General features: G+C 45.9%; 1 protein-coding gene across 1 annotated transcript; it reads right to left on the bottom strand.

Annotated features, from left to right (window-relative positions):
* Positions 1-273: 273 nt before the first annotated feature.
* Positions 274-26557, bottom strand: LOC306764727 (aminopeptidase Ey-like; the record flags this gene model as incomplete). The annotated part of the gene is made up of 23 exons (XM_079251953.1): positions 274-471; positions 556-637; positions 4524-4664; positions 4773-4940; positions 5041-5151; positions 5260-5351; positions 5441-5588; positions 6746-6801; positions 6904-7034; positions 7114-7193; positions 8253-8425; positions 8603-8668; positions 8771-8836; positions 15076-15219; positions 15306-15419; positions 15492-15646; positions 16869-16995; positions 17170-17306; positions 19306-19448; positions 19522-19708; positions 21201-21317; positions 23350-23447; positions 26415-26557. 23 exons carry the CDS (start codon positions 26555-26557, stop codon positions 274-276), a joined length of 2877 nt encoding a protein of 958 aa, XP_079108079.1.

Genomic DNA, 26557 nt, shown 5'->3' on the forward strand with positions numbered 1-26557 from the left:
TTGCTTATCACACATGCATGTTTTTATAATATAATGCAAAGCAGGTTATTCTGTTCCAGAGGTTAAACTAATTCCTGCAGACCATCTGTAGGACTCCATCCAGACAGACGTTGAGCAAACTTTGACTCCATCAATGAGTGAAATGAAGTCTTGTTTGACTAGCCCTTGTGATTCCTGATCTCTGTAAAGCTTTGTGTTTCTTTGGTGTCTGTCTGTCTGTCTGTCTATGTTTGTGTCTGTGATGAGTTGAACCAATCACAATTAATCAGAGCTTCAGAATTCAACCACTGACTGAGAGTTCGTCTCGTAGTTCCTCTGTGGTCTTGTCTGGTTCTTCAACCAGTTCAGAACCTCCAGTTTGTTCTGCTCAACCCACTTGATGTTGACCTTGGTCCTCTCCAAGGCCTGATCCACAGCCAGCGACGCAGAGCCGAACCCTGTAGCTTTGTGTTCCTCCACAAAGTCCTGCAGCTACACCAGGAGTTACAGGACAACAGTTCAGACCAGAGTTCAGCATCTCTTAGTTGTCTGGGGAAGTCAGTCTCCAGATCTTACCTGATGAAGCTCTTCAACTGTGCAGAACCTGGCGGTGACGCCAGTGATGATAGAGGCAAAGGAGAAAGAGCCCACGCCATATCTGGAGGGAGAAAGGAGGTACAAGGTCCATCTTTATTTCTTAAAACCTGCAACAGTTCAGCAAGAGACAGTATGAGGGGACTAGAACTAGTACTTAGGTACTAAGCTGTCCCGTGGTTGTTATGACAATGAAGTAGAGCGCGACCGGTGAGCACGACCGGAGAGCGTGACCGGAGAGCGCGAGCGGTGAGCACGACCGGAGAGCGCAACCGGAGAGCGCGACCGGTGAGCACGACCGGAGAGCGTGACCGGAGAGCGCGAGCGGTGAGCACGACCGGAGAGCGCAACCGGAGAGCGCGACAGGAGAGCGCGACCGGAGAGCGCGACCGGAGAGCGCGACCGGAGAGCGCGACCGGAGAGCGCGACCGGAGAGCGCGACAGGAGAGCACGACACCAGAGAACGACACTAGAGAACGACACTAGAGAAAGAGACACTAGAGAGAAAGAGACACCAGAGAGAGAGCGAAACCAGAGGGAGAGCAAAACCAGGGAGAGTTATACCAGTTAGTAACACCAGTGAGCGACACCAGAAAGACCGACACCAGAGAGAGAGCGACACCAGAAAGAGCGACACCAGAGAGAGCGACACCAGAAAGAGCGACACCAGAAAGACCGACACCAGAGAGAGAGCGACACCAGAGAGAGCGACACCAGAGAGAGCGACACCAGAGAGAGCGACACCAGAAAGACCGACACCAGAGAGAGAGCGACACCAGAAAGAGCGACACCAGAGAGAGCGACACCAGAAAAGAGACACCAGAGAGCGAAACCAGAGAGAGAGCGACACCAGAGAGAGCGACACCAGAGAGAGAGTGACACCAGAGAGAGCGACACCGGAGAGAGCGACACCAGAGAGAGAGACACCAGAGAGAGAGTGACACCAGAAAGAGCGACACCAGAGAGAGCGACACCAGAAAAGAGACACCAGAGAGCGAAACCAGAGAGAGAGCGACACCAGAGAGAGCGACACCAGAGAGAGAGCGACACCAGAAAAGAGACACCAGAGAGCGAAACCAGAGAGAGAGCGACACCAGAGAGAGCGACACCAGAGAGAGCGACACCAGAGAGAGAGAGCGACACCAGAGAGAGAGTGACACCAGAGAGAGCGACACCAGAGAGACAGATACACCTGAGAGAGAGAGCGACACTAGAAAAGAGACACCAGAGAGCGAAACCAGAGAGAGAGTGAAACCAGAGAGAGCGACACCAGAGAGAGCGACACCAGAAAAGAGACACCAGAGAGAGAAACCAGAGAGAGAGACACCAGAGAGAGCGACACCAGAGAGAGCGACACCAGAGAGAGAGAGCGACACCAGAGAGAGAGTGACACCAGAGAGAGAGAGCGACACTAGAAAAGAGACACCAGAGAGCGAAACCAGAGAGAGCGACACCAGAGAGAGAGTGAAACCAGAGAGAGCGACACCAGAGAGAGCGACACTAGAAAAGAGACACCAGAGAGAGCGACACCAGAAAAGAGACACCAGAGAGCGAAACCAGAGAGAGAGCGAAACCAGAGAGAGTGACACCAGAGAGAGCGACACCAGAGAGAGAGAGCGACACCAGAGAGAGAGCGACACCAGAGAGAGAGAGCGACACCAGAGAGAGAGCGACACCAGAGAGAGAGTGACACCAGAAAGAGCGACACCAAAGAGAGAGCGACACCAGAGAGAGCGACACTAGAAAAGAGACACCAGAGAGCGAAACCAGAGAGAGAGCGACACCAGAGAGAGAGTGAAACCAGAGAGAGAGCGAAACCAGAGAGAGAGCGAAACCAGAGAGAGAGTGAAACCAGAGAGAGCGACACCAGAGAGAGCGACACCAGAGAGAGAGCAACACCAGAGAGAGCGACACCAGAGAGAGCGACACCAGAGAGAGAGCGACACCAGAGAGAGAGCGACACCAGAGAGAGAGTGACACCAGAGAGAGAGAGAGCGACACCAGAGAGAGCGACACTAGAAAAGAGACACCAGAGAGCGAAACCAGAGAGAGAGCGACACCAGAGAGAGAGTGAAACCAGAGAGAGCGACACCAGAGAGAGAGTGAAACCAGAGAGAGCGACACCAGAGAGAGCGACACCAGAGAGAGAGCAACACCAGAGAGAGAGTGACACCAGAGAGAGCGACACCAGAGAGAGCGACACCAGAGAGAGAGCAACACCAGAGAGAGAGCGACACCAGAGAGAGAGTGAAACCAGAGAGAGAGCGACACCAGAGAGAGAGTGAAACCAGAGAGAGAGCGACACCAGAGAGAGAGTGAAACCAGAGAGAGAGCGACACCAGAGAGAGAGTGAAACCAGAGAGAGCGACACCAGAGAGAGCGACACCAGAGAGAGAGCAACACCAGAGAGAGAGCGACACCAGAGAGAGAGTGAAACCAGAGAGAGAGCGACACCAGAGAGAGAGTGAAACCAGAGAGAGCGACACCAGAGAGAGCGACACCAGAGAGAGAGCAACACCAGAGAGAGAGTGACACCAGAGAGAGCGACACCAGAGAGAGCGACACCAGAGAGAGAGCAACACCAGAGAGAGAGCAACACCAGAGAGAGAGTGACACCAGAGAGAGAGAGAGCGACACCAGAGAGAGCGACACTAGAAAAGAGACACCAGAGAGCGAAACCAGAGAGAGAGCGAAACCAGAGAGAGAGTGAAACCAGAGAGAGCGACACCAGAGAGAGCGACACCAGAGAGAGAGCAACACCAGAGAGAGCGACACCAGAGAGAGAGCAACACCAGAGAGAGAGTGAAACCAGAGAGAGCGACACCAGAGAGAGCGACACCAGAGAGAGAGCAACACCAGAGAGAGAGTGAAACCAGAGAGAGCGACACCAGAGAGAGCAACACCAGAGAGAGCGACACCAGAGAGAGAGCAACACCAGAGAGAGAGTGACACCAGAGAGAGCGACACCAGAGAGAGAGCAACACCAGAGAGAGAGTGACACCAGAGAGAGCGACACCAGAGAGAGCGACACCAGAAAAGAGACACCAGAGAGAGAGTGAAACCAGAGAGAGCGACACCAGAGAGAGCGACACCAGAGAGAGAGTGAAACCAGAGAGAGCGACACCAGAGAGAGTGAAACCAGAGAGAGCGACACCAGAAAAGAGACACCAGAGAGAGTGAAACCAGAGAGAGCGACACCAGAAAAGAGACACCAGAGAGAGCGACACCAGAAAAGAGACACCAGAGAGAGTGAAACCAGAGAGAGCGACACCAGAAAAGAGACACCAGAGAGAGAGTGAAACCAGAGAGAGCGACACCAGAGAGAGAGTGACACCAGAGAGAGCGACACCAGAGAGAGCGACACCAGAAAAGAGACACCAGAGAGAGAGTGAAACCAGAGAGAGCGACACCAGAGAGAGAGTGACACCAGAGAGAGAGTGAAACCAGAGAGAGCGACACCAGAAAAGAGACACCAGAGAGAGAGTGAAACCAGAGAGAGCGACACCAGAAAAGAGACACCAGAGAGAGAGTGAAACCAGAGAGAGCGACACCAGAGAGAGAGTGAAACCAGAGAGAGAGTGACACCAGAAAAGAGACACCAGAGAGAGAGTGAAACCAGAGAGAGCGACACCAGAGAGAGAGTGAAACCAGAGAGAGAGTGACACCAGAAAAGAGACACCAGAGAGAGCGACACCAGAGAGAGCGACACCAGAAAAGAGACACCAGAGAGAGAGTGAAACCAGAGAGAGTGAAACCAGAGAGAGAAAAGACAGCTGGCTCCAGGACGGTGGATAAAATCTGCTTCATGCACCGTTCTTTATGCACTACCACAGACCAATCCAAACAAATCAAACTGTCCCTGGAAGCAGACTACGGTGCAGCGAACGCACCTCATGATGTTATCCACTGTGGAATCTGCTTACATGTGTGTTAGTGTGTGTGATGCTTACTGTGTGAACATGTATTTCCAATGCTTTCTGACAAAGTTCCATGTCAGAATGTGCCCGTTTTTGTTAGCGGCGACAGCCGTGATGACCGAAGAGGCGTCCTGCTTCCGGATCATGTCCGGGTTTAAGGTGTATGACAGATACCTGTGGAGGCAGAAGCCATGTCAGGCCTTTGTTTGGTTTCATTCTCAAACAAAAAAAGTGATGTAAAAGCTTTAATTTCGAGGTGTAAAGCTTGCGGTACTCTCCCACCTCTCCAGCAGCGGTATGTCCTCAGTACAGGCCAGCGCAGACATGAGTTTACTGGCCTCGCTGGCCACAGCAGCATTCTTGAACTGGGACCAGGCGAACTGCCACTCTGCCTCTCCGCCGGCAGCCACGGCGCTGCAGTACACCGTTGAGCGGAGGTTCTGGTGGATGCTGAGTGGCAGGATGCAGATCACAGATGCTTAATGTAACCATACAAACATTTCTGTAAACAAGAAGCTGACAAATCAGATGGTTTATTAATCAGACCCACAGATTGTGTTGAGGATAGTTCATCCACTGTGTGAACCATGTGGTGGTCTGGTCCCTGCACTCTGGTAGTCCAGTCCTGCAGGCTGTACGGAGTGCGTTCACCTGGTTATACCTGCATGAGACACACCTGTTACACCATGATGCTGATGTGTCTGATTCAATGAGGAAATAATATCCAAATGAATTTATCATTGTTCTGAGTTGTGAGTTGTCTGCTCACTGGTCGGTGTGTCTCTGAGGAACGTGCGTCCAGTTTGACGTCATGGTCTTAAAATACAAGAAGAGGGGTGTCACCTGGTGTCGGATGTAGTACTGAGGTCCCAGAGAAAAGACAGAGAGAGGACTCTGGTTATAATCCATTCAAATGATCTTGACAGAGCCCAAGTTTGATGAATCTGCACCTGCATGGGCTGATGTACTTCAGTTCGGTCCAGCATGAGCTCGTAGTAGTGGAGGTTGTTCAGGGCAGATTGCCACGGCATGTACTCGGTCTCTTGCGACAGGTAGGAGGTGGTCCTGAGAGCCAGCGTTGTAGATACAAGCTGGGCTCTGCAGACAAGACAACAACTACTAAAGACTTCCCATAGAGCAGCATGAGATCCTACAGAACGGGAGAAGTCAGCAGACAGCAGGAATGCAATGCTAGCATGTAGCATAGCAGCGATGCTAGCATGTAGCATAGCAACATGATGGGAGAAAGTCAGCTGAAAGACGTCACCAGCATCAGCATCCAAACCAAACACAGTTCAAACCCCAAACATGAGAACATCAGTGTCCACTTTACAGCTTCTCATCATGTCTCCACACAAACAAGGCGTCATATGAAAGCAGAGACTCTGCTGCTCACAGAGACGTCTGTCTCTTCTCCGTGGGACAGAAACTCTGGAAGACGTCTGTCTCGTGTCTGTGGGACACCTGTACACCTGCTACTATAGAACAGTTCCTCATTACATCTTACTCTACTCATTGTTCCGGAGATGAAAGTAGCTTTTTGGACCATCGCCAGTTGCTTTTTTTTCTTTCTTTTTTTTTTAAATGCAAGTTTTTGGCGGTTTCCTTTTTTTTTTAATAGAATATTTTCATTGAATTGCCAGAGCATATTGACACTAAAAGTACCAGTAATCATTTTTTTAGATCAATTTTATCGTCATCAAGTTGGAATTTATGGGCTTTTTTTTCTTTTTGTTTGACATAATTTTCCACATAAACATTCCATAGAAGAAAATATATTCTCTTTTTGCAAAACTTTAATGTTTTACTTTATTTCAAAATCTACCTAGAAGTACTCAGAGAAGCAGACCTTTGTTTTGCCAATGATCGAGAACCAGAAGTTCTAATGGTAAAATGATCCCAGTCTCTATCCATATCTGTATTAACAGTTACCGAGATCACTCCCAAAATCTAATCAAATGTTCTTTTTTTTATTTCAGAGATTTCCTCAAAATGTAACTAAAAAGTCTCCATGACTGTGTGAGTTGTATTGCAGACAGATAAACCAACGTGGCTGAAGACGCGTCCTCCACCTTGGAGGAGATAATAAAAATAGAAATAGAATAATGGTGCTGAAAAAAAGACAATGAATTAAATATGGTAGATATTTAACAAAAGTTGACTTTTTGTGTAAGATTTGCAGCTGTAAATTAGTTTTATTTGGTTTATTTGGATTGTTACGCTTGGAGACCCCTGCAGGAGTGAAAGCAACCCACCTGGCCAGATTGAACGCATCGTCCACCAGCTGCGCTCTGTTGATCACCGGAATCACCTGAGTCCAAACACAAACCGTCATTTAACAACCTGCAGGTCGGAAAACATCTCAGGAGAAACAATTAACCAGGAGGCGGCAAAGTGAAGCCTGATTGGTTACCTGGTGATCTGCGCTGAGCTGTGCAAACAGCCGCTCCCAGTTTCCCAGGTCATAGTTCACTCGGTAGTATCCGGTTACGTTGATGTTGGCCAGAACCCACGAAGGCCCGCCCCTCATGTCTGGGTTCACGGCTGAAGCAGGAAAACAACATGGGAGTTTAATATGAATAAAAAAAAAAACAAAGATAAAACTATTATTATAAATCCATACCTTCCTTCTGCGTCAGCCACCAGATGTCTCCATGAACTTCACCGTCTTTCATCCAACGCACAGGAACCAGCCACTCGTACCTGAGGGAGGCGACATGTTCACATGGGGTATTTCTCAATCAGGTTCTGCACACTGCACAAGTGCGGATTCGTCAGCTGCATGTGTCATCCTGGCGCGCCAAGTGCTGTCCAAATTCAAAGGCTCCTTCGAATCCACCCTTCGTTTGGCTCCAGATCAGCTTAAAACAAAGGATACAAGAGATGTATCCCTTGCACCCTCTCCTATCCCAGAATCCATTGCTCTCCTGATAGAAAAGAATGAGCAGCAGAGCGCTGCTGTAGGTACCACACCAGGGAGACCGTTTATTTATTTATTTTTATGTATATAAACACTCATATTTGTGTCCAATAACCACAAATGAATTCCATTTGTCCTCAGATGTCTTCATCCATTTCATTCAAGAAAAGGCTGAATTTATAACAGTCACTCAGATAACTGGAGACTGGAATAATGAACAATTAAAAATGTGCTAAATTCTAATCCAGTGACAGAAGACATTGTTTTGTCATTTAATTGAGTTAAAGAAAAAACCAAACAAATGTGTCCTGGACAAATTAGAGCATTTTTCTGATGAACAGTGGGACAAAATACCTGTCATCAGGTGCAGAAGTCTGACTGAGAGGAACAGAAAACACCTGACTGGAGTGAAAACAAAGAATTTTTTTAAAGCATATATATATATATATATATATATATATATATATATATATATATATATATACACACATACATATATATATATATATATATATATATATATATATATATATATATATATATATATATATATATATATACACACATACATATATATATATATATATATATATATATATATATGCCAGGCAACGGAGGACTGGAGGACTATGGGTAATTCTCGTATACTAGAGAGGCCGTCTCATTTTACTGGCAGGAAGCGCACCTCGGTGTGTGCAGACCACGTAGAACACTTTGTTGCCTACGCAGTCTGAGCACTTGGAAGTGTGCAGACCCTGAATTGAGAAACACCCATGGACTCCATGTTTGCTGCCATGTTCCTGTAGAACGGTGAGAGGAAGGAGAGGTGAGGATGGACGTACTTGTAGGGTGATTCTGCTGGGACGGTTGAGTCCGGATCCAGCAGGAAGTGATTCTGGGAAACCTTTCCATTGGTTGTATCTATGGTAACCACAGGGAAGCCCATCTGAAGCACCCAGGGGTTCATGATGGTACCGACTGCATGTGGAAGTGAAACGCTGTTGTCATTCACCGCCTGCAGAATCAGATTTGTGGAAAAAAAAACATCAGTTTGTTTTTTCTAATTAGTAGCCGTTCACTCAAACAAAATCTCATCTGGAGTTCCCCAAGGCTCCATGTTGCAGCTGAATGTAACAAAGAATGAACTTCATGGTGTTTTAGCAGCTAAATATCAGAAAGATCTTCATCTTACCATCTGCAAATGTTGCCACAAGTTGCTCCCAACTGCATTACTGTAAGAAAAACTTCTGAGGTAAGTCTGCAGATGAGAGGGAAACGGTCATCGGTATGAGAGACTCCCTGAGACGGCATGGTTAGGAATCTAACGATTCATCTCAATAAATCCTGGAAACCAACGTACAGTCAATCCCTGCTTGAAGACGGACTCTGAGAGGAAGTCAGACAGCATCCTCAGCACCGCAGCACCCTGAGAGGAACGTCAGACAAACATCATGACTGACTCTAAAAGGATAAACATGTTTGTAACGTGGTTTATTACGGTATTTTACAGCTTCTCTTCATGTATGTTCAGTAATGCATTCCATGTTTCATGTTCAGTGTGTCAGAACATCGTGGTAAACTCTGTCTCAGATGATTCTTTCAAGTAAACACGTCATACAGGGCTAAGAAAACCATCATTCTCGATCAGAGACGGGTCAGAACTTCACATAGACCAGGCCAGAACTTCCTCCTCTTCCTCTGTCATGCTGCTGTACCAGCAGAACCCTGATCCGACCCCCCGTACCACCAGAACTCTGATCCGACCCCGAGTACCAGCAGAACCCTGATCCGACCCCCCGTACCACCAGAACTCTGATCCGACCCCGAGTACCAGCAGAACCCTGATCCGACCCCCCGTACCACCAGAACTCTGATCCGACCCCGAGTACCAGCAGAACCCTGATCCGACCCCGAGTACCAGCAGAACCCTGATCCGACCCCCCGTACCACCAGAACTCTGATCCGACCCCGAGTACCAGCAGAACCCTGATCCGACCCCGAGTACCAGCAGAACCCTGATCCGACCCCCCGTACCACCAGAACTCTGATCCCACCCTCCGTACCACCAGAACCCTGATCCGACCCCCCGTACCACCAGAACTCTGATCCGACCCCGAGTACCAGCAGAACTCTGATCCGACCCCGAGTACCAGCAGAACTCTGATCCGACCCCGAGTACCAGCAGAACTCTGATCCGACCCCGAGTACCAGCAGAACTCTGATCCGACCCCGAGTACCAGCAGAACCCTGATCCGACCCCCCATACCACCAGAACTCTGATCCGACCCCCCGTACTACCAGAACTCTGATCCGACCCCGAGTACCACCAGAACTCTGATCCCACCCTCCGTACCACCAGAACCCTGATCCGACCCCCCGTACCACCAGAACCCTGATCCGACCCCCCGTACCACCAGAACTCTGATCCGACCCCCCGTACCACCAGAACTCTGATCCGACCCCGAGTACCAGCAGAACCCTGATCCGACCCCCCGTACCACCAGAACTCTGATCCGACCCCGAGTACCAGCAGAACCCTGATCCGACCCCGAGTACCAGCAGAACCCTGATCCGACCCCCCGTACCACCAGAACTCTGATCCGACCCCGAGTACCAGCAGAACCCTGATCCGACCCCGAGTACCAGCAGAACCCTGATCCGACCCCCCGTACCACCAGAACTCTGATCCCACCCTCCGTACCACCAGAACCCTGATCCGACCCCCCGTACCACCAGAACTCTGATCCGACCCCGAGTACCACCAGAACTCTGATCCGACCCCGAGTACCAGCAGAACCCTGATCCGACCCCCCGTACCACCAGAACTCTGATCCGACCCCGAGTACCAGCAGAACCCTGATCCGACCCCGAGTACCACCAGAACTCTGATCCGACCCCCCGTACCACCAGAACCCTGATCCGACCCCCCGTACCACCAGAACTCTGATCCGACCCCGAGTACCAGCAGAACCCTGATCCGACCCCGAGTACCAGCAGAACCCTGATCCGACCCCCCGTACCACCAGAACTCTGATCCGACCCCGAGTACCAGCAGAACCCTGATCCGACCCCGAGTACCAGCAGAACCCTGATCCGACCCCCCGTACCACCAGAACTCTGATCCCACCCTCCGTACCACCAGAACCCTGATCCGACCCCCCGTACCACCAGAACTCTGATCCGACCCCGAGTACCAGCAGAACTCTGATCCGACCCCGAGTACCAGCAGAACTCTGATCCGACCCCGAGTACCAGCAGAACTCTGATCCGACCCCGAGTACCAGCAGAACCCTGATCCGACCCCCCGTACCACCAGAACTCTGATCCCACCCTCCGTACCACCAGAACCCTGATCCGACCCCCCGTACCACCAGAACCCTGATCCGACCCCCCGTACCACCAGAACTCTGATCCGACCCCCCGTACCACCAGAACCGTGATCCGACCCCCCGTACCACCAGAACCCTGATCCGACCCCCCGTACCAGCAGAACCCCGATCCGACCCCCCGTACCAGCAGAAACCTGATCCGAACCCCGTACCACCAGAACCGTGATCCGACCCCCCGTACCATCAGAAACCTGATCCGACCCCCCGTACCAGCAGAACCCTGATCCGACCCCGAGTACCACCAGAACCCTGATCCGACCCCCCGTACCATCAGAAACCTGATCCGACCCCCCGTACCAGCAGAACCCTGATCCGACCCCGAGTACCACCAGAACCCTGATCCGACCCCCCATACCACCAGAACTCTGATCCGACCCCCCGTACTACCAGAACTCTGATCCGACCCCGAGTACCAGCAGAACTCTGATCCGACCCCCCGTACCACCAGAACTCTGATCCCACCCTCCGTACCACCAGAACCCTGATCCGACCCCCCGTACCACCAGAACTCTGATCCGACCCCCCGTACCACCAGAACCGTGATCCGACCCCCCGTACCACCAGAACCCTGATCCGACCCCCCGTACCAGCAGAACCCCGATCCGACCCCCCGTACCATCAGAAACCTGATCCGACCCCCCGTACCACCAGAACTCTGATCCGACCCCCCGTACCACCAGAACCGTGATCCGACCCCCCGTACCACCAGAACCCTGATCCGACCCCCCATACCACCAGAACCCTGATCCGACCCCCCGTACCACCAGAACTCTGATCCGACCCCCTGTACCACCAGAACCGTGATCCGACCCCCCGTACCACCAGAACCCTGATCCGACCCCCCGTACCACCAGAACCCTGATCCGACCACCCATACCATTAGAACCCTGATCCGACCCCCCGTACCACCAGAACTCTGATCCGACCCCCCGTACCACCAGAACTCTGATCCGACCCCCCGTACCACCAGAACCGTGATCCGCCCCCCCGTACCACCAGAACTTCTTATTAACCTTTGAATTCACTTTATTTGATTACTCACTGACCAAAAATAAATTCTACTATAGTAGATGTTTATCAGACAATAATATTACAAAATTTAAACAATCAATTGAATCAATTTTTTCCCCTCTACCATGTGTTAGCATGACCGAGAGTCCCCCTTTAAGCCTTACTCCTGCTCAGATTGATCAACATGCTGATACTATAACAGCTTCAATGCGTACAACCTTGGATAATGTTGCTCCCCTAAAGAAGAAGAAATTAGGTAAGATTATGAAGGCTCCCTGGTTTAATTCCCAGCTTCGAGCTCTAAAACAGGCGTCGAGGCGTTTGGAAAACAGATGACGTTCATCAGGACTAGAGGAGTCTCACTTAACCTGGAAAGAAAGTTTAAGCGTATACAAAAAAGCCTTACGTACAGCAAGAACAGCTTATTATTCATCATTGATAGAGGAAAACAAAAACAACCCTCGGTTTCTTTTCAGCACTGTAGCTAGGCTTACTAGGAGCCGGAGCGCTGTGGAGCCATGTATTCCTTTCTCACTTAGCTGTGATGATTTCATGTATTTTTTCAGGAATAAAATTGACACTATTAGAGATCAAATTGACAATACTCTTCCTTCTACCTATAATGTTGAGTCTGTTGTGGTCTCCGAAGCATCCTTAGAACCAGGATCTGACTTGTGTCTAAATAGTTTCTGTCCTGTCCAACCCTCTGAATTAACTAAAATAATAGCTTCATCTAAACCATCCACCTGTATCTTAGACCCTCTCCCAACGAGCCTCTTTAAGGACATTTTCCCTTTAATTAATACATCACTACTAAGTCTTATCAATATGTCTTTAGTGACAGGATATGTACCACAATCATTTAAAACTGCTGTAATCAAGCCTTTACTTAAAAAGCAATCTCTGGATCCAGAGGTGATAGCAAATTATAGACCTATATCTAAACTCCCGTTTATGTCCAAAATTCTGGAGAAAATAGTTTCAGCTCAGCTACATGCCCACCTGAGCAGAAATAATTTATGCGAGGAGTTTCAGTCAGGATTTAGAGCTCATCATAGTACTGAGACAGCATTGGGGAAAGTTACTAATGACCTTCTTATGGCCTCAGACAAAGGACTTGTGTCCGTACTTATCTTGCTTGATCTTAGTGCTGCATTTGATACAGTCGATCATAACATTCTGTTACAAAGACTAGAACAGGTGATTGGAATTACAGGTACAGCGTTAAGCTGGTTTAAATCATATTTATCTGATAGACTTCAGTTTGTTCATGTAAATGACAAGTCCTCCTCCCAAACTACAGTAAGTCATGGAGTTCCTCAAGGTTCTGTACTTGGACCAATACTCTTCACACTATATATGCTCCCTTTAGGCAAAATTATTAGACAACATGGAATAAACTTTCATTGTTACGCAGATGATGCTCAAATATACTTATCTTTTAAACCAGATGAAACAAATCAGCCCAATAGGCTACAAAATTGTCTCATAGACATAAAGACTTGGATGTCTAGAAATTTTCTCCTCTTAAACTCAGATAAGACTGAAGTAATTCTCGTTGGATCTGAAAAACTCAGAGCTAAATTTTCCGGTTTCGTAATGAACCTGGATGGCATTACTTTAGCTTCCAGTGCTACAGTGAGAAACCTTGGAGTAATATTTGACCCTGACCTGTCCTTTGGCCCACATATTAAGCAGGTTACTAAAACAGCCTTCTTTCATTTACGTAATATAGCCAAAATTAGGGACATTCTGTCTCGGAGTGATGCAGAAAAACTGGTTCACGCTTTTGTTACTTCGAGACTAGATTACTGTAACTCTCTATTACTGGGCTGTCCTAAATATGCCCTGAAAACCCTTCAGCTGATCCAGAATTCTGCAGCCAGAGTCCTGACCAGAACCAGCATGAGAGATCATATTTCTCCAGTTTTAGCCTCTCTTCATTGGCTGCCTGTTGAATCTAGAATAGAATTTAAAATCCTTCTCCTTACATATAAAGCCCTCCACAGCCAGGCACCACTATATATCAAACACCTCATTGTTCCTTATATACCAAGTAGAGTACTTCGTTCGCAGACTGCAGGCTTACTTGTGGTTCCTAGAGTCTCAAAGAGCCGAGCAGGAGGCAGAGCCTTTGGTTATCAGGCCCCTCTCTTATGGAATAAGCTCCCAGTTAGTGTTAGGGAAGCAGACACCCTCCCCACCTTTAAGACTAGGCTGAAGACTTATCTTTTTGATAAGTCCGATAGCTAGGGATGGTTAGCATCTCTTAGTTATGCTGCTATAGGTTTAGACTGCTGAGGGACATTTCCTGATACACTGAGCTTCTTTCTTTTTCTCTTTATCTCTTTCTTTTACCCCCCCCCCCCCCCCCCCCCCCATAACAGTGTTGCATCATTAACATGTATGTCTCCTGTCTCAGCAGGTCTCCCTGGCCGGGAGTAGCAGTTCCTGTTGTCTGTTGTCTTTCTGTCCTCTTCCCCCCACACAGCAGAGGCAGATGGCTGCCTGTCCTGAGCCGGGTTCTGCCGGAGGTTTCCTTCCTGTTAAAAGGGAGTTTTTTCCTTCCCACTGTTGCCAGTGTGCTTGCTCAGGATGGGAGATTGAGTTGGACTCAACTCAATCTGTTGGTTTCCTTATATAGGCTGTTATGAATTGGCCTTCATTATGTTTTCCCCTCTGTCTGTAAAGCGTCTTGAGATGGCATTGCCGTGATTTGACGCTATATAAATAAAGTTGAATTGAATTGAATTGAACTCTGATCCGACCCCCCGTACCACCAGAACTCTGATCCGACCCCCCGTACCACCAGAACCGTGATCCGACCCCCCGTAACACCAGAACCCTGATCCGACCCCCCGTACCACCAGAACCGTGATCTAACCCCCCGTACCACCAGAACCCTGATCCGACCCTCCGTACCACCAGAACCCTGATCCGACCCCCCGTAACACCAGAACCCTGATCTGACCCCCCGTACCACCAGAACCCTGATCCGACCCTCCGTACCACCAGAACCCTGATCCGACCCCCCGTAACACCAGAACCCTGATCCGACCCCCCGTACCACCAGAACCCTGATCCGACCACCCGTACCATCAGAACCCTGATCCGACCCTCCGTACCACCAGAACTCTGATCCGACCCCCCGTACCACCAGAACTCCGATCCGACCCTCCGTACCACCAGAACTCCGATCCGACCCCCCGTACCACCAGAACTCCGATCCGACCCCCCGTACCACCAGAACTAACTCTGTTAGTACCTTACTGTATGAGATGGTGTCAAACTGCTCCATAATCTGTCCAGGGAGGACGATGCTGTCTTCCTTCGACCTTAGAGGGTGTGAGGATGTCAAGGCATCGACTGCAAACACTTTGTGCATGTCATCCAGAACTATCAGGTCTTTCTGGAGCAGACAGACAGGTGTACAGGTGAGTACCAGGTATCAGAACATGTTTCAGACCCAAGGTCCAAACTTGTCCGTAAACTCACCACGTCCCAGTCGGGCTCGGCGTGGTCAGCTCCCAGATAGGACACATACGAAGCAAAGCCTTCGTTCAGCCAGACCTCGTTCCACCAACGCAGCGTCACCAGGTTACCGAACCACTGCAGTTCCCATGGCAACGGTCAGTTTGATGCCGGATCAACCAGCTAATCAGCGATAATCTGAAATCTTACCATATGAGCCAGTTCATGAGCGATGATGGTGGCAGTGGTTTCTTTGTTCCTGTTGGAGGAGGTCTGCGGGTCGTAGAGAAGGTTGGTTTCTCTGTAAGTCACCAAACCCCAGTTCTCCATCGCACCGAAATAAAAGTCTGGCAGCGCAATCTGATCTGGGAGGCGAGCGTGAGGCAAACATTAAGGTAAGGGTGTCATTGAGGGCCACAATCCTGCAGGTTTACATCTATTCCTGCTCCAACACACCTGACTCAGATCAGTCAGTCATTGTCCAGAACTTAATTGGCTATTGGATCCACTTAATGGATCCAGGTGTGTTGGAGCAGGGATAAATGGGAAACCTGAAGGACAGTCGCCCTCAAGAACCGACTTTAGACTCCCCTGCTGTCAGGACACCTCGCTGTTGGGTTGGGGGGTCGATAACAAACATTTTACATCATTAAAAGTTCAAAAACTGTGGCAGGAACATAAAAGTCCTTTGTGTCACCCGGACACCTTATGGGGACGGACTTCTGGACAACAGCGACAGCAGGAAGCTAGCAGCTAGCCTTGCAGCTACTGTTGGGGCACATTAACACTGCTGCTGTTCGATCTGTTCGCTGTTCACCAACCGCAATAAAGCATGAAGAAAAAGGAAGTGATGCAGATTATTGCATGTGTTCAGAAAACGAATGTTCTGCAGAGTCCTGGAGGGTCCAGTTTAACCACCAGAACCTGTTAGGATGAGCAAATCGGACCAGGTCATGTAGAACCATGATGTTACGTTATCACATGAAGTAATCGTAAAAACATCCCATCCTTCCTTTCATGTCATTCACATTGTTTTGTCATCGTTTTCATTTATAATACTTTAAAAAAAAGACAATAAGACAGTAAATATATCTAATACACATGAGACAGCAGCTCCGTTAGAGGAGACAGATGTTCCGAACTGTTCCGGACACGTTTCCTGAAGTTTCCAGGGAAAAATGTAAAGACAACATGAAAATATGTGAGATATGTGTTGGATTTATTTATGGTTCAACATAAATAAAATACAGTGGGAATAAATGTGTTTAGTTACTTGAATTAATGGAGTATAAAATAGCATAAAATAGCATAAAGTAGTATCAAGTAGTATAAAGTAGTGACGGCGTGAGAAAAAACCTCAATGGGAAATAAAGATGCATGAAAATCCTGATCATTGTAAACGATCCAATCGTAGGACCTGAATGTAGCAGAAGGGAAAATAATGTGGATGTTGTGATGCATTAAACCTTGTAACTGCAGGAGGTTTGTTCTGCATATCCACATCTTTAACGCAGTTTCACATCGTTGCAGTTTCACAACGTTGCAGTTTCATTCGTCTTAAACGCATGTGAACGCACACGAGCTCACCTGACTTCCTCAGAGGGTACGAGATGTTATAGTAGGACTGGAGGAAGTCCAGTACGGGTCCAGTCACATTGAGAGCGTAGTCTCCCTGTCCCTGCTCCACGGCTTTCCTTCGTGCCCAGATACGGATCTGAACACAAACAGCAAACTTCCCTTTGAGCCTCCCTCAGTCATTAAAACAGAGGCTGAACACACCTGCAGACATGTGTAACTCCTGACCTGACTTCTGCTGCAGGGATTCATCATGTACAAGTTGTTCAGAAAGAACTGGAGGCACAAAGCACATGTGAAGTCAGATAATTACCAGTGTGTCTCCCTGCGTGGCGTTCAGGTGCCCGTAGTCGGACACAACGATGGCCAGCAGGTAGGTGGACATGAGCACGGTGGGTTCAAACGTTGTCCGTGTCACAGCTTCTCCGTCAACGGCGATGTCAGTGACATCTGAAAAACAACTCAGAGTGAGAGCAGCTCAACACAAAAGCACTTTGTTTGATATAAAAAAAAACCACAAAGTTTTCCAGATTACTGGTCGAGCAGGATTCCACCCCACTTCCCACTGGAGACTGGGAAACAGACTTATCCAGAAGCTTTGATAAAAACTTTACAAAATATGTCTAAATACCTTTAAAAACAGCACCTACTACAGAGCTCCACACCGACTACACACCTATTATACACCTAATACGCACCTAATACACACCTATTACACACCTACTACACACCTACTACACAGGTACTACACAGCTACACACCGACTACACACCTACTATACACCTAATACACACCTACTACACAGCTAAACACTGACTACATACCTACTATACACCTAATACACACCTAATACACACATACTACACACCTACTACACAGCTACACACCGACTACACACCTAATACACACTTATTACACACCTACTACACAGCTACACACCTACTACACACCTACTACACAGCTACTACACAACTACTTCACACCTACTACACACCTACTACACATCGACTATACACCTACTACACAGCTACACACCAACTACACACCTATTACACACTTACTACACAGCTACTACACACCTACTATACACCTGCTATACACATTTATAACACACCTACTACACACCTAATACACATCTACTACACACCTACTACACATCTACGATACACCTACTACACACCTTCTACACAGCTACACACCAACTACACACACATTACACACCTACTACACACCTACTTCACACCTACTACACATCTATAACACACCTACTACACGGCTACTACACAGCTACTACACAGCTATAACACACCTACTACACACCTAATACACATCTACTACACATCTACTACACATCTACAATACACCTACTACACACCTACTACACACCTACTTCACACCTACTACACACCTACTACACGTCTGTAACACACCTACTACACAGCTACTACAAATCTATAACACACCTACTACACATCTACTACACAGGACAGAGGAGGTCCAAGATGGGTCTAGCAGAAGCCAGCATCTGCTCACATTGCACCATTAACACACCTGATGATTGTTGGCATGCTTTGTGGTCCTGCACACCTGCTCAGAAGTTTTGAACTTGGCTTGAGTGTATTATTCCTGCAACCCCACCCACCCAACCACCCATAAAAGCAAAAATAATCTGCTTATGAACCAGTCTAGGATCTTCTTTTAGTAGGGAGATCATGTCTCACTCCTCCGAGGGTCAGATAGATGAACTCTTCATGGATGCCTGTGGGAGAACCAGGGAGGGCATGGATTCTTTTAGCACGTTTGTTTTTCTATTTTTACAGGATGTTATTTGGCATTTTTACTTTAGTCCTGGATTACGTGGCCAAGCCAGCTCAGTTGATAGAGAATGAGACACATAATCTCAGGGTTGTGGGCTCCCCATGTTGGGTGATTTTCATCAAAAAGGTGCTGCTCAGTCCATAGTGTCTCCTAAGTTGGAAGGGGTTCTAGGGTGAATGGGGAGGAGTGGGATGACCCCCCCCCCTCCCTCCTGCTGTTCATATGGTAGTCTCAGTTCTGTGTTTACAACTCAAACCCAATGTTCAGTAACACACAGATGCAGACACACACCTACTGAGCATGTAGGTAGCAATGCTGCTGTGCTCCTGGTGTGATTCATTAGAACTTCCTGAAACTCTCACCGTTTCTTTACCGAACTGGTTTAAGTTTTCTTAGCGAGGATGTTTTGCAGCTACTGTTGCTTGTTTGCTGCTTTTTGTTTTCTGTCTCAGAGAAGAGACAGGATGAAAGATGAATGCTGGGTTCGAAATTGTTAGGGTGACAAACTTAGAAAATCTTCGTTTGGCTTTAATGAGACACTTATAATTGATAATCCAGTAGAATCCGGATGCGAATTCATAGCAAGGCATCGATGAAAAGTGATGAGGTCTGTGGGCTGCAGTTCTGATACCTTCCTCCTTGCCGTTGGACAGAGCAATGGTTCCAGGTGGGTGGATGACTGTGATGTGGAACACAGCTTTCATGGCTGGCTCATCAAAACACGGGAAGGTCTTCCTGGCATGAGTCGGATGCATCTGAGAGGTGGCGACAATCCTGTGAAAGATCCAGGCATTAACATGAGCGGATGAAACTGATCTAAAACAGCTGGAAAGAGAAAACATCTTACTTTCTGACTCCATCTTCTTCATATTCACTCCGGTAAAATCCAGCCAGGTCATCAGCTAGTTCACCAGTGAACTCTGTGTACAGCTGATACTTTGACCCTGGTGTTAATTTACTGTCTAGCTGGATGACCAGATACTCCGTCTTCAGCTGCAGCCATGTTGACTTAATGAGGGGGGCAGATCCACCTCCTGGGAGGGAAGGAATGATAACTTTCACCGACTTTATGTAGGACAGGTGTAAATACAGAAAACATCTTCAAATACATGGAGTAAAAACAAATAAATGAACAAAATATACATTTATTGATTTATTTATCTATATTTTTTATTATTATTACTTTATTCATGTATACTTTTATTCATTCATCCATCCATTTATTTATATATACTTTTATTAATTAATTTACTTATTAATTTTTTATTTTACACTTTTATTTTATCATATTTCTATTCATGTGAAACTTTTTTTTTTTGTAGTATCATATCTTAAATTAAACTTTTATTTTGCTTTCCGGTTCTTATTTTGCTGCTTTTATTTTGGGTTTTCTATGTAAATGAAGGGGCGTGGCTATCTGTGTGGGCTGAGCCACAGTGCCGCACTTCAGGAAGTGAACTGTGAACCTACAAACCCAACTGACCAATCACAGCACAGCGTTCCCCCCACTAGGACCCATTCAGTACGTTCCAGTGTCATATCAGGAATCAACTGGGTTCCTCAGGATGAAAAAAGAAGTCTAGACTTTTAGCAGCTGTAAGGAGGACATCAGCAAAGTCTGACACAGTTGGTGTTAACTTAGATGCCGCAATCTGCTTCGATGTAATTAAAGTATTTCAAACATATCTGCTTACTGACCCTGCAGTGGTGCAGCAGAAGCGGAAGCTGTCTGCTCTCTGATAGGATAGATTCATTAGTCACCATCCAATCAAAAACATGTATAAAGATAGGGACAAAATTCACAACTTCTGTCTTAGTTTGCCTCTGTGTGGACAGGATGTGTACATAAAACTTTTTTTTCACAAGTGCAAATTTACAAGAAACCTGCAAATGCTTTAAAGCACATTTACAAGCTTTAATATTTTAGGCAGATTCTTTGTGCAAGATGACAAAACTTGATTTACAAATCTATATGAGATGATTTGTAAAACATCTGTTTCCAGCTGCTGAAGGTTTATGATTTCATGTCGAACCCAAACCATTTCAGCCATATTTTCCCCAAAGCTGTAAAAGTTAGTCTGAAATTAGTGAATCTGAGTCAGATAGCAAGTTTACAGCCCTACGTATGCGTCAGTGGGCGTGGCTTATCTCGTATGCGTCAGTGGGCGTGGTTTATCGAAATCAAGAGGGAGGGGCATTGAGCGGAGCACCAAGTTCACCTCTAGGTCACGAAAAACTCTTTTTTTTACCCTTAAGGCGGCGTTTTCAGTAATATTTGTCCCACAAAATCCAGATTAGAAAAAAGATTTTCCCCACAGTTAAATAAAACTGTTAACAGCAGGCGTGCTGCCCCTTTAATAGCCAATAAATCCTTCAGAGTTATGTTGGTTTTCTTACAGCTTAAAGCTGCAGAACGTGAAATCCCAGCTGAGGGAATAACTCACAGAATGAATATTGGAGCAGTGTATGAGTGTTAATAAAACATCGATCGGACATGTGTGTGTGTGTGTGTGTGTGTGTGTATACCTGCAGCAGTGAGTCTGGCGGCGTGTGCATCATCCATTTCTGTGTAGTTGAGCTTGTTGGAGTGAATCAAGATCAGATCGGTTGCATTCAGACACTCGAACTGCACGGTGGAGCATCCTGATGGAAACACCGATTCAGTGTTAAACTTCCCAGTCTGAGCAGCTAATCAGAGAGCAGCGTGGCTGAGCGAAAGTGAGGAGAGTTAAGCCGCACGAAGAGGAGATTGTTAACAGTTAATAGATGGTCCAGATTAATGTTTAAATACCGTGAGATCTGCTCGACCATGAAACTAAATCACATCTTTCAAGTATCATTTACTACATTCTAAAAGAACAAATATGATGATTAAAGTTTTAAGAAATTATCATCTCATTCAGGCAAGACATTATAAAAATATTTCCATCATTTTGTTTTGAAATTATTTAAATATGTACATATACATGTATATATGCATGTATATATACACATTTAAATATGTATGTACATATATATACATATATATACATATATATATATATATATATATATATATATATATATATATATATATATATATATATATATATATATATATATATATATATAGTATAGATAGATAGATGATAGATGGATAGATAGATGATAGATAGATGGATAGATAGATAGATAGATAGATAGATAGATAGATAGATAGATAGATAGATAGATAGATAGATAGATAGATAGATAGATAGATAGATAGATAGATAGAGATGTTGCATGATTCAGTACTTATTAACAAACTAATCAGATAAACAAACAACATGCCAGTTTATAATCTTTACTATGTCATCTGATCTCCACCTCCTGCTGTTTGGACGTCCTGCACAGAGTTGTTCAGACAGAGTTTGGACATCAGGAACCCAGTGTGACCCTACCAGACCCCTCAGGTTATCTGATCTGGTCTTTTATTAGTTTCCAGAGTCAGAAGCAGTCCTGAAGAAGCTGTATTCAGCTTCTATGTTCCACATGTCTGGAAGAAACTCCCAGACAGCCTTTGATCAGCTGAGACGTCCAGGTTAAAGACCCTCCTGTTCTCAGCGGCAGAATCTGTTGTTTCGTTGAAGCTTGTTTTAACAAGTTCCAACCTTTTCTATCCAAGATGAGGCGTCTCACTTGAACTATTAATGAAATCCCAGAGGTATGATATCGCAGCTCTGCCCAGCGATAACCAACGATGTCCACCATTTATCCAGGAAGCTGAAACTCGCCATCAGCTGGTCAGACCTAAAGCTGTTTGGACAGGAGCTGAAACATTAAGATCCCATAAAGTCCAGTTGACTTTATTCAAGGGGTCAGGTTGGTATAGGAGTTTAAGAAACATGGCTAGAGTCTCATGTTCCACTTTACATGGCTCGGTTAGACAAATGGTCATGCTTAGCGGCTGCATGTTGCAGTACTCATCATGTCATGCGGATGGCGTCCTAGTTTGAGGATGTGGATGAATGTATAACCCTACTTCCAGTTAAGTTGGGATGTTGTGTAAAACAGAATAAAATGATTTGCAAATCCTTTTATACCTTGATCCAACTGAATACACAACAAAAAGCAGATATTTAATGCTAAAACTTAACAGCTGTATTATTTTTAAGTTTGAACTTATATTGATTTTGATATCTGCATCATGTTCCAGTAAAGCTGGAAAAGAGGGAACAAAGGACTGGGAAAGATGAGGAATCCTTAATGAAACACCTGTTTGGATCATTTCCCAGGTGAACATGTTCAAAAGTTACCTTCAAAACTGCTCATACCTGCGTATAAAGACAATCTAGAGTCTTCAGAAGTTAGTTTCTTCTTTTATTTTTGCTAAATTAAGAGTGATATTTAAAAATTTCCACAACATCCATCTGCGATTTGCAGGTATTTCCACTGAATGTTTGTTAGCGCATAAGCGCTAATGGCAGCTAGCCATGTAACGTTGTTTTTTCCACTTGCTGTGGAGGATTTTCCACAACTTTACGACACGTCTGAAAAACCTCCTCATCAGAGCTTGAAAAGCTTTAATTAGATGTTTTTTTCTAAATTTCAGTGTTTACTGTGGTAAAGATTTTTATTGTGATATTTAGGTTCAGTTCTACAGGAATGGAAATGCAGCGTATGATGTGGAAAACATGCGGCTTTTGTCATTCACCTGTGAAAATGTAGAGACCAGAGTTTGGGTTGGGTTTGAGACGAGGCCACAGAGTTATGTTGTAGGACTCTGGAACTAAAGCCGCAGGCAGACGATACCTGATAGGAATGAAAATCAGATTACTGAATGATACCTGTTGACATCTGGAAAACATAAGCAGCTACAAACTCATTAATACAGCTGGACTTTGGTTATTAATTCAGTTTAGATGTTGGGTAAATTCATTTGCAGTTAAGAACGGCCATTCTGGATACTACCAACCAGAACAGGAACAACATTCTGGATACTACCATCCAGAACAGGAACAACATTCTGGATACTACCATCCAGAACAGGAACAACATTCTGGATACTACCATCCAGAACAGGAACAATCATTCTGGATACTACCATCCAGAACAGGAACAAACATTCTGGATACTACCATCCATAACAGGACAACATCCTGAATACTACCATCCAGAACAGGAACAACATTCTGGATACTACCATCCAGAACAGGACAACATTCTGGATACTACCATCCAGAACAGGAACAAACATTCTGGATACTACCATCCATAACAGGACAACATCCTGAATACTACCATCCAGAACAGGAACAACATTCTGGATACTACCATCCAGAACAGGACAACATCCTGAATACTACCATCCAGAACAGGAACAACATTCTGGATACTACCATCCAGAACAGGAACAACATTCTGAATACTACCATCCAGAACAGGAACAACATTCTGGATACTACCATCCAGAACAGGAACAACATTCTGGATACTATCATCCAGAACAGGAACAACAATCTGGATACTACCATCCAGAACAGGAACAACATTCTGGATACTACCATCCAGAACAGGAACAACATTCTGGATACTACCATCCAGAACAGGAACAACATTCTGGATACTACCATCCAGAACAGGAACAATCATTCTGGATACTACCATCCAGAACAGGAACAACATTCTGGATACCACCATCCAGAACAGGAACAATCATTCTGGATATTACCATCCAGAACAGGAGCAACATTCTGGATACTACCATCCAGAACAGGACAACATCCTTAATACTACCATCCAGAACAGGAACAACATTCTGGACACTACCATCCAGAACAGGAACAACATTCTGGATACTACCATCCAGAACAGGAACAACATTCTGGATACTACCATCCAGAACAGGAACAACATTCTGGATACTACCATCCAGAACAGGAACAATCATTCTGGATATTACCATCCAGAACAGGAACAAACATTCTGGATACTACCATCCATAACAGGACAACATCCTGAATACTACCATCCAGAACAGGAACAACATTCTGGATACTACCATCCAGAACAGGACAACATTCTGGATACTACCATCCAGAACAGGAACAAACATTCTGGATACTACCATCCATAACAGGACAACATCCTGAATACTACCATCCAGAACAGGAACAACATTCTGGATACTACCATCCAGAACAGGACAACATCCTGAATACTACCATCCAGAACAGGAACAACATTCTGGATACTACCATCCAGAACAGGAACAACATTCTGAATACTACCATCCAGAACAGGAACAACATTCTGGATACTACCATCCAGAACAGGAACAACATTCTGGATACTACCATCCAGAACAGGAACAACATTCTGGATACTACCATCCAGAACAGGAACAATCATTCTGGATACTACCAACCAGAACAGGAACAACATTCTGAATACTACCATCCAGAACAGGAACAACATTCTGGATACTACCATCCAGAACAGGAACAACATTCTGGATACTACCATCCAGAACAGGAACAACATTCTGGATACTACCATCCAGAACAGGAACAATCATTCTGGATACTACCATCCAGAACAGGAACAACATTCTGGATACCACCATCCAGAACAGGAACAATCATTCTGGATATTACCATCCAGAACAGGAGCAACATTCTGGATACTACCATCCAGAACAGGAACAATCATTCTGGATATTACCATCCAGAACAGGAGCAACATTCTGGATACTACCATCCAGAACAGGACAACATCCTTAATACTACCATCCAGAACAGGAACAACATTCTGGACACTACCATCCAGAACAGGAACAATCATTCTGGATACTACCATCCAGAACAGGAACAACATTCTGGATACTACCATCCAGAACAGGAACAACATTCTGGATACTACCATCCAGAACAGGAACAATCATTCTGGATATTACCATCCAGAACAGGAGCAACATTCTGGATACTACCATCCAGAACAGGACAACATCCTTAATACTACCATCCAGAACAGGAACAACATTCTGGATACTACCATCCAGAACAGGAACAATCATTCTGGATACTACAATCCAGAACAGGAACAACATTCTGGATACTACCATCCAGAACAGGAAGAATCATTCTGGATACTACCATCCAGAACAGGAAGAATCATTCTGGATACTACCATCCAGAACAGGAACAATCATTCTGGATACTACCATCCAGAACAGGAACAACATTCTGGATACTACCATCCAGAACAGGAACAACATCCTGAATACTACCATCCAGAACAGGAACAACATTCTGGATACTACCATCCAGAACAGGAACAACATTCTGGATACTACCATCCAGAACAGGAACAACATTCTGGATACTACCATCCAGAACAGGAACAACATTCTGGATACTACCATCCAGAACAGGAACAACATTCTGGATACTACCATCCAGAACAGGAACAACAATCTGGATACTTCTATCCAGAACAACTTTTCATCACTGCAATTGAACAAACATGCAACAAACGATATAACTGAGACACTGTGTTAAATAGGAGAGAAAATATCAAAGTCCAACCTGAAGGTACATTTTTCCTGAATGACTTTTGTTCTTCTACACACTCACCAACAAAACAAGTTGAGATTTTGTCAACAAAAACAAGTTACATTGCTAAGGACATGTGATCTGAGTGTGCAGATCAAGCGGGATGTTTCTACACACGTCACATTTTCTCTTAGCAACTCCGGTTCTTTACGGTGTCATGTCCTACCTGTCCCACGGAGCTGTCGCATCACCATCATCATCACCTCCTGTCAGCGTAATAGTCCACAATGTGACGATGGTTGCCACGGAGACCAGAGCTAAAATGACAAACAGAACACACAGCTTGCTGATTCTGCAGCTTTCCCCCAT

The sequence above is a fragment of the Telmatherina bonti genome, assembly GCF_933228915.1.
Source record: "Telmatherina bonti genome assembly, chromosome: 2".
In the NCBI taxonomy this organism is placed as follows: Eukaryota; Metazoa; Chordata; class Actinopteri; order Atheriniformes; family Telmatherinidae; genus Telmatherina; species Telmatherina bonti.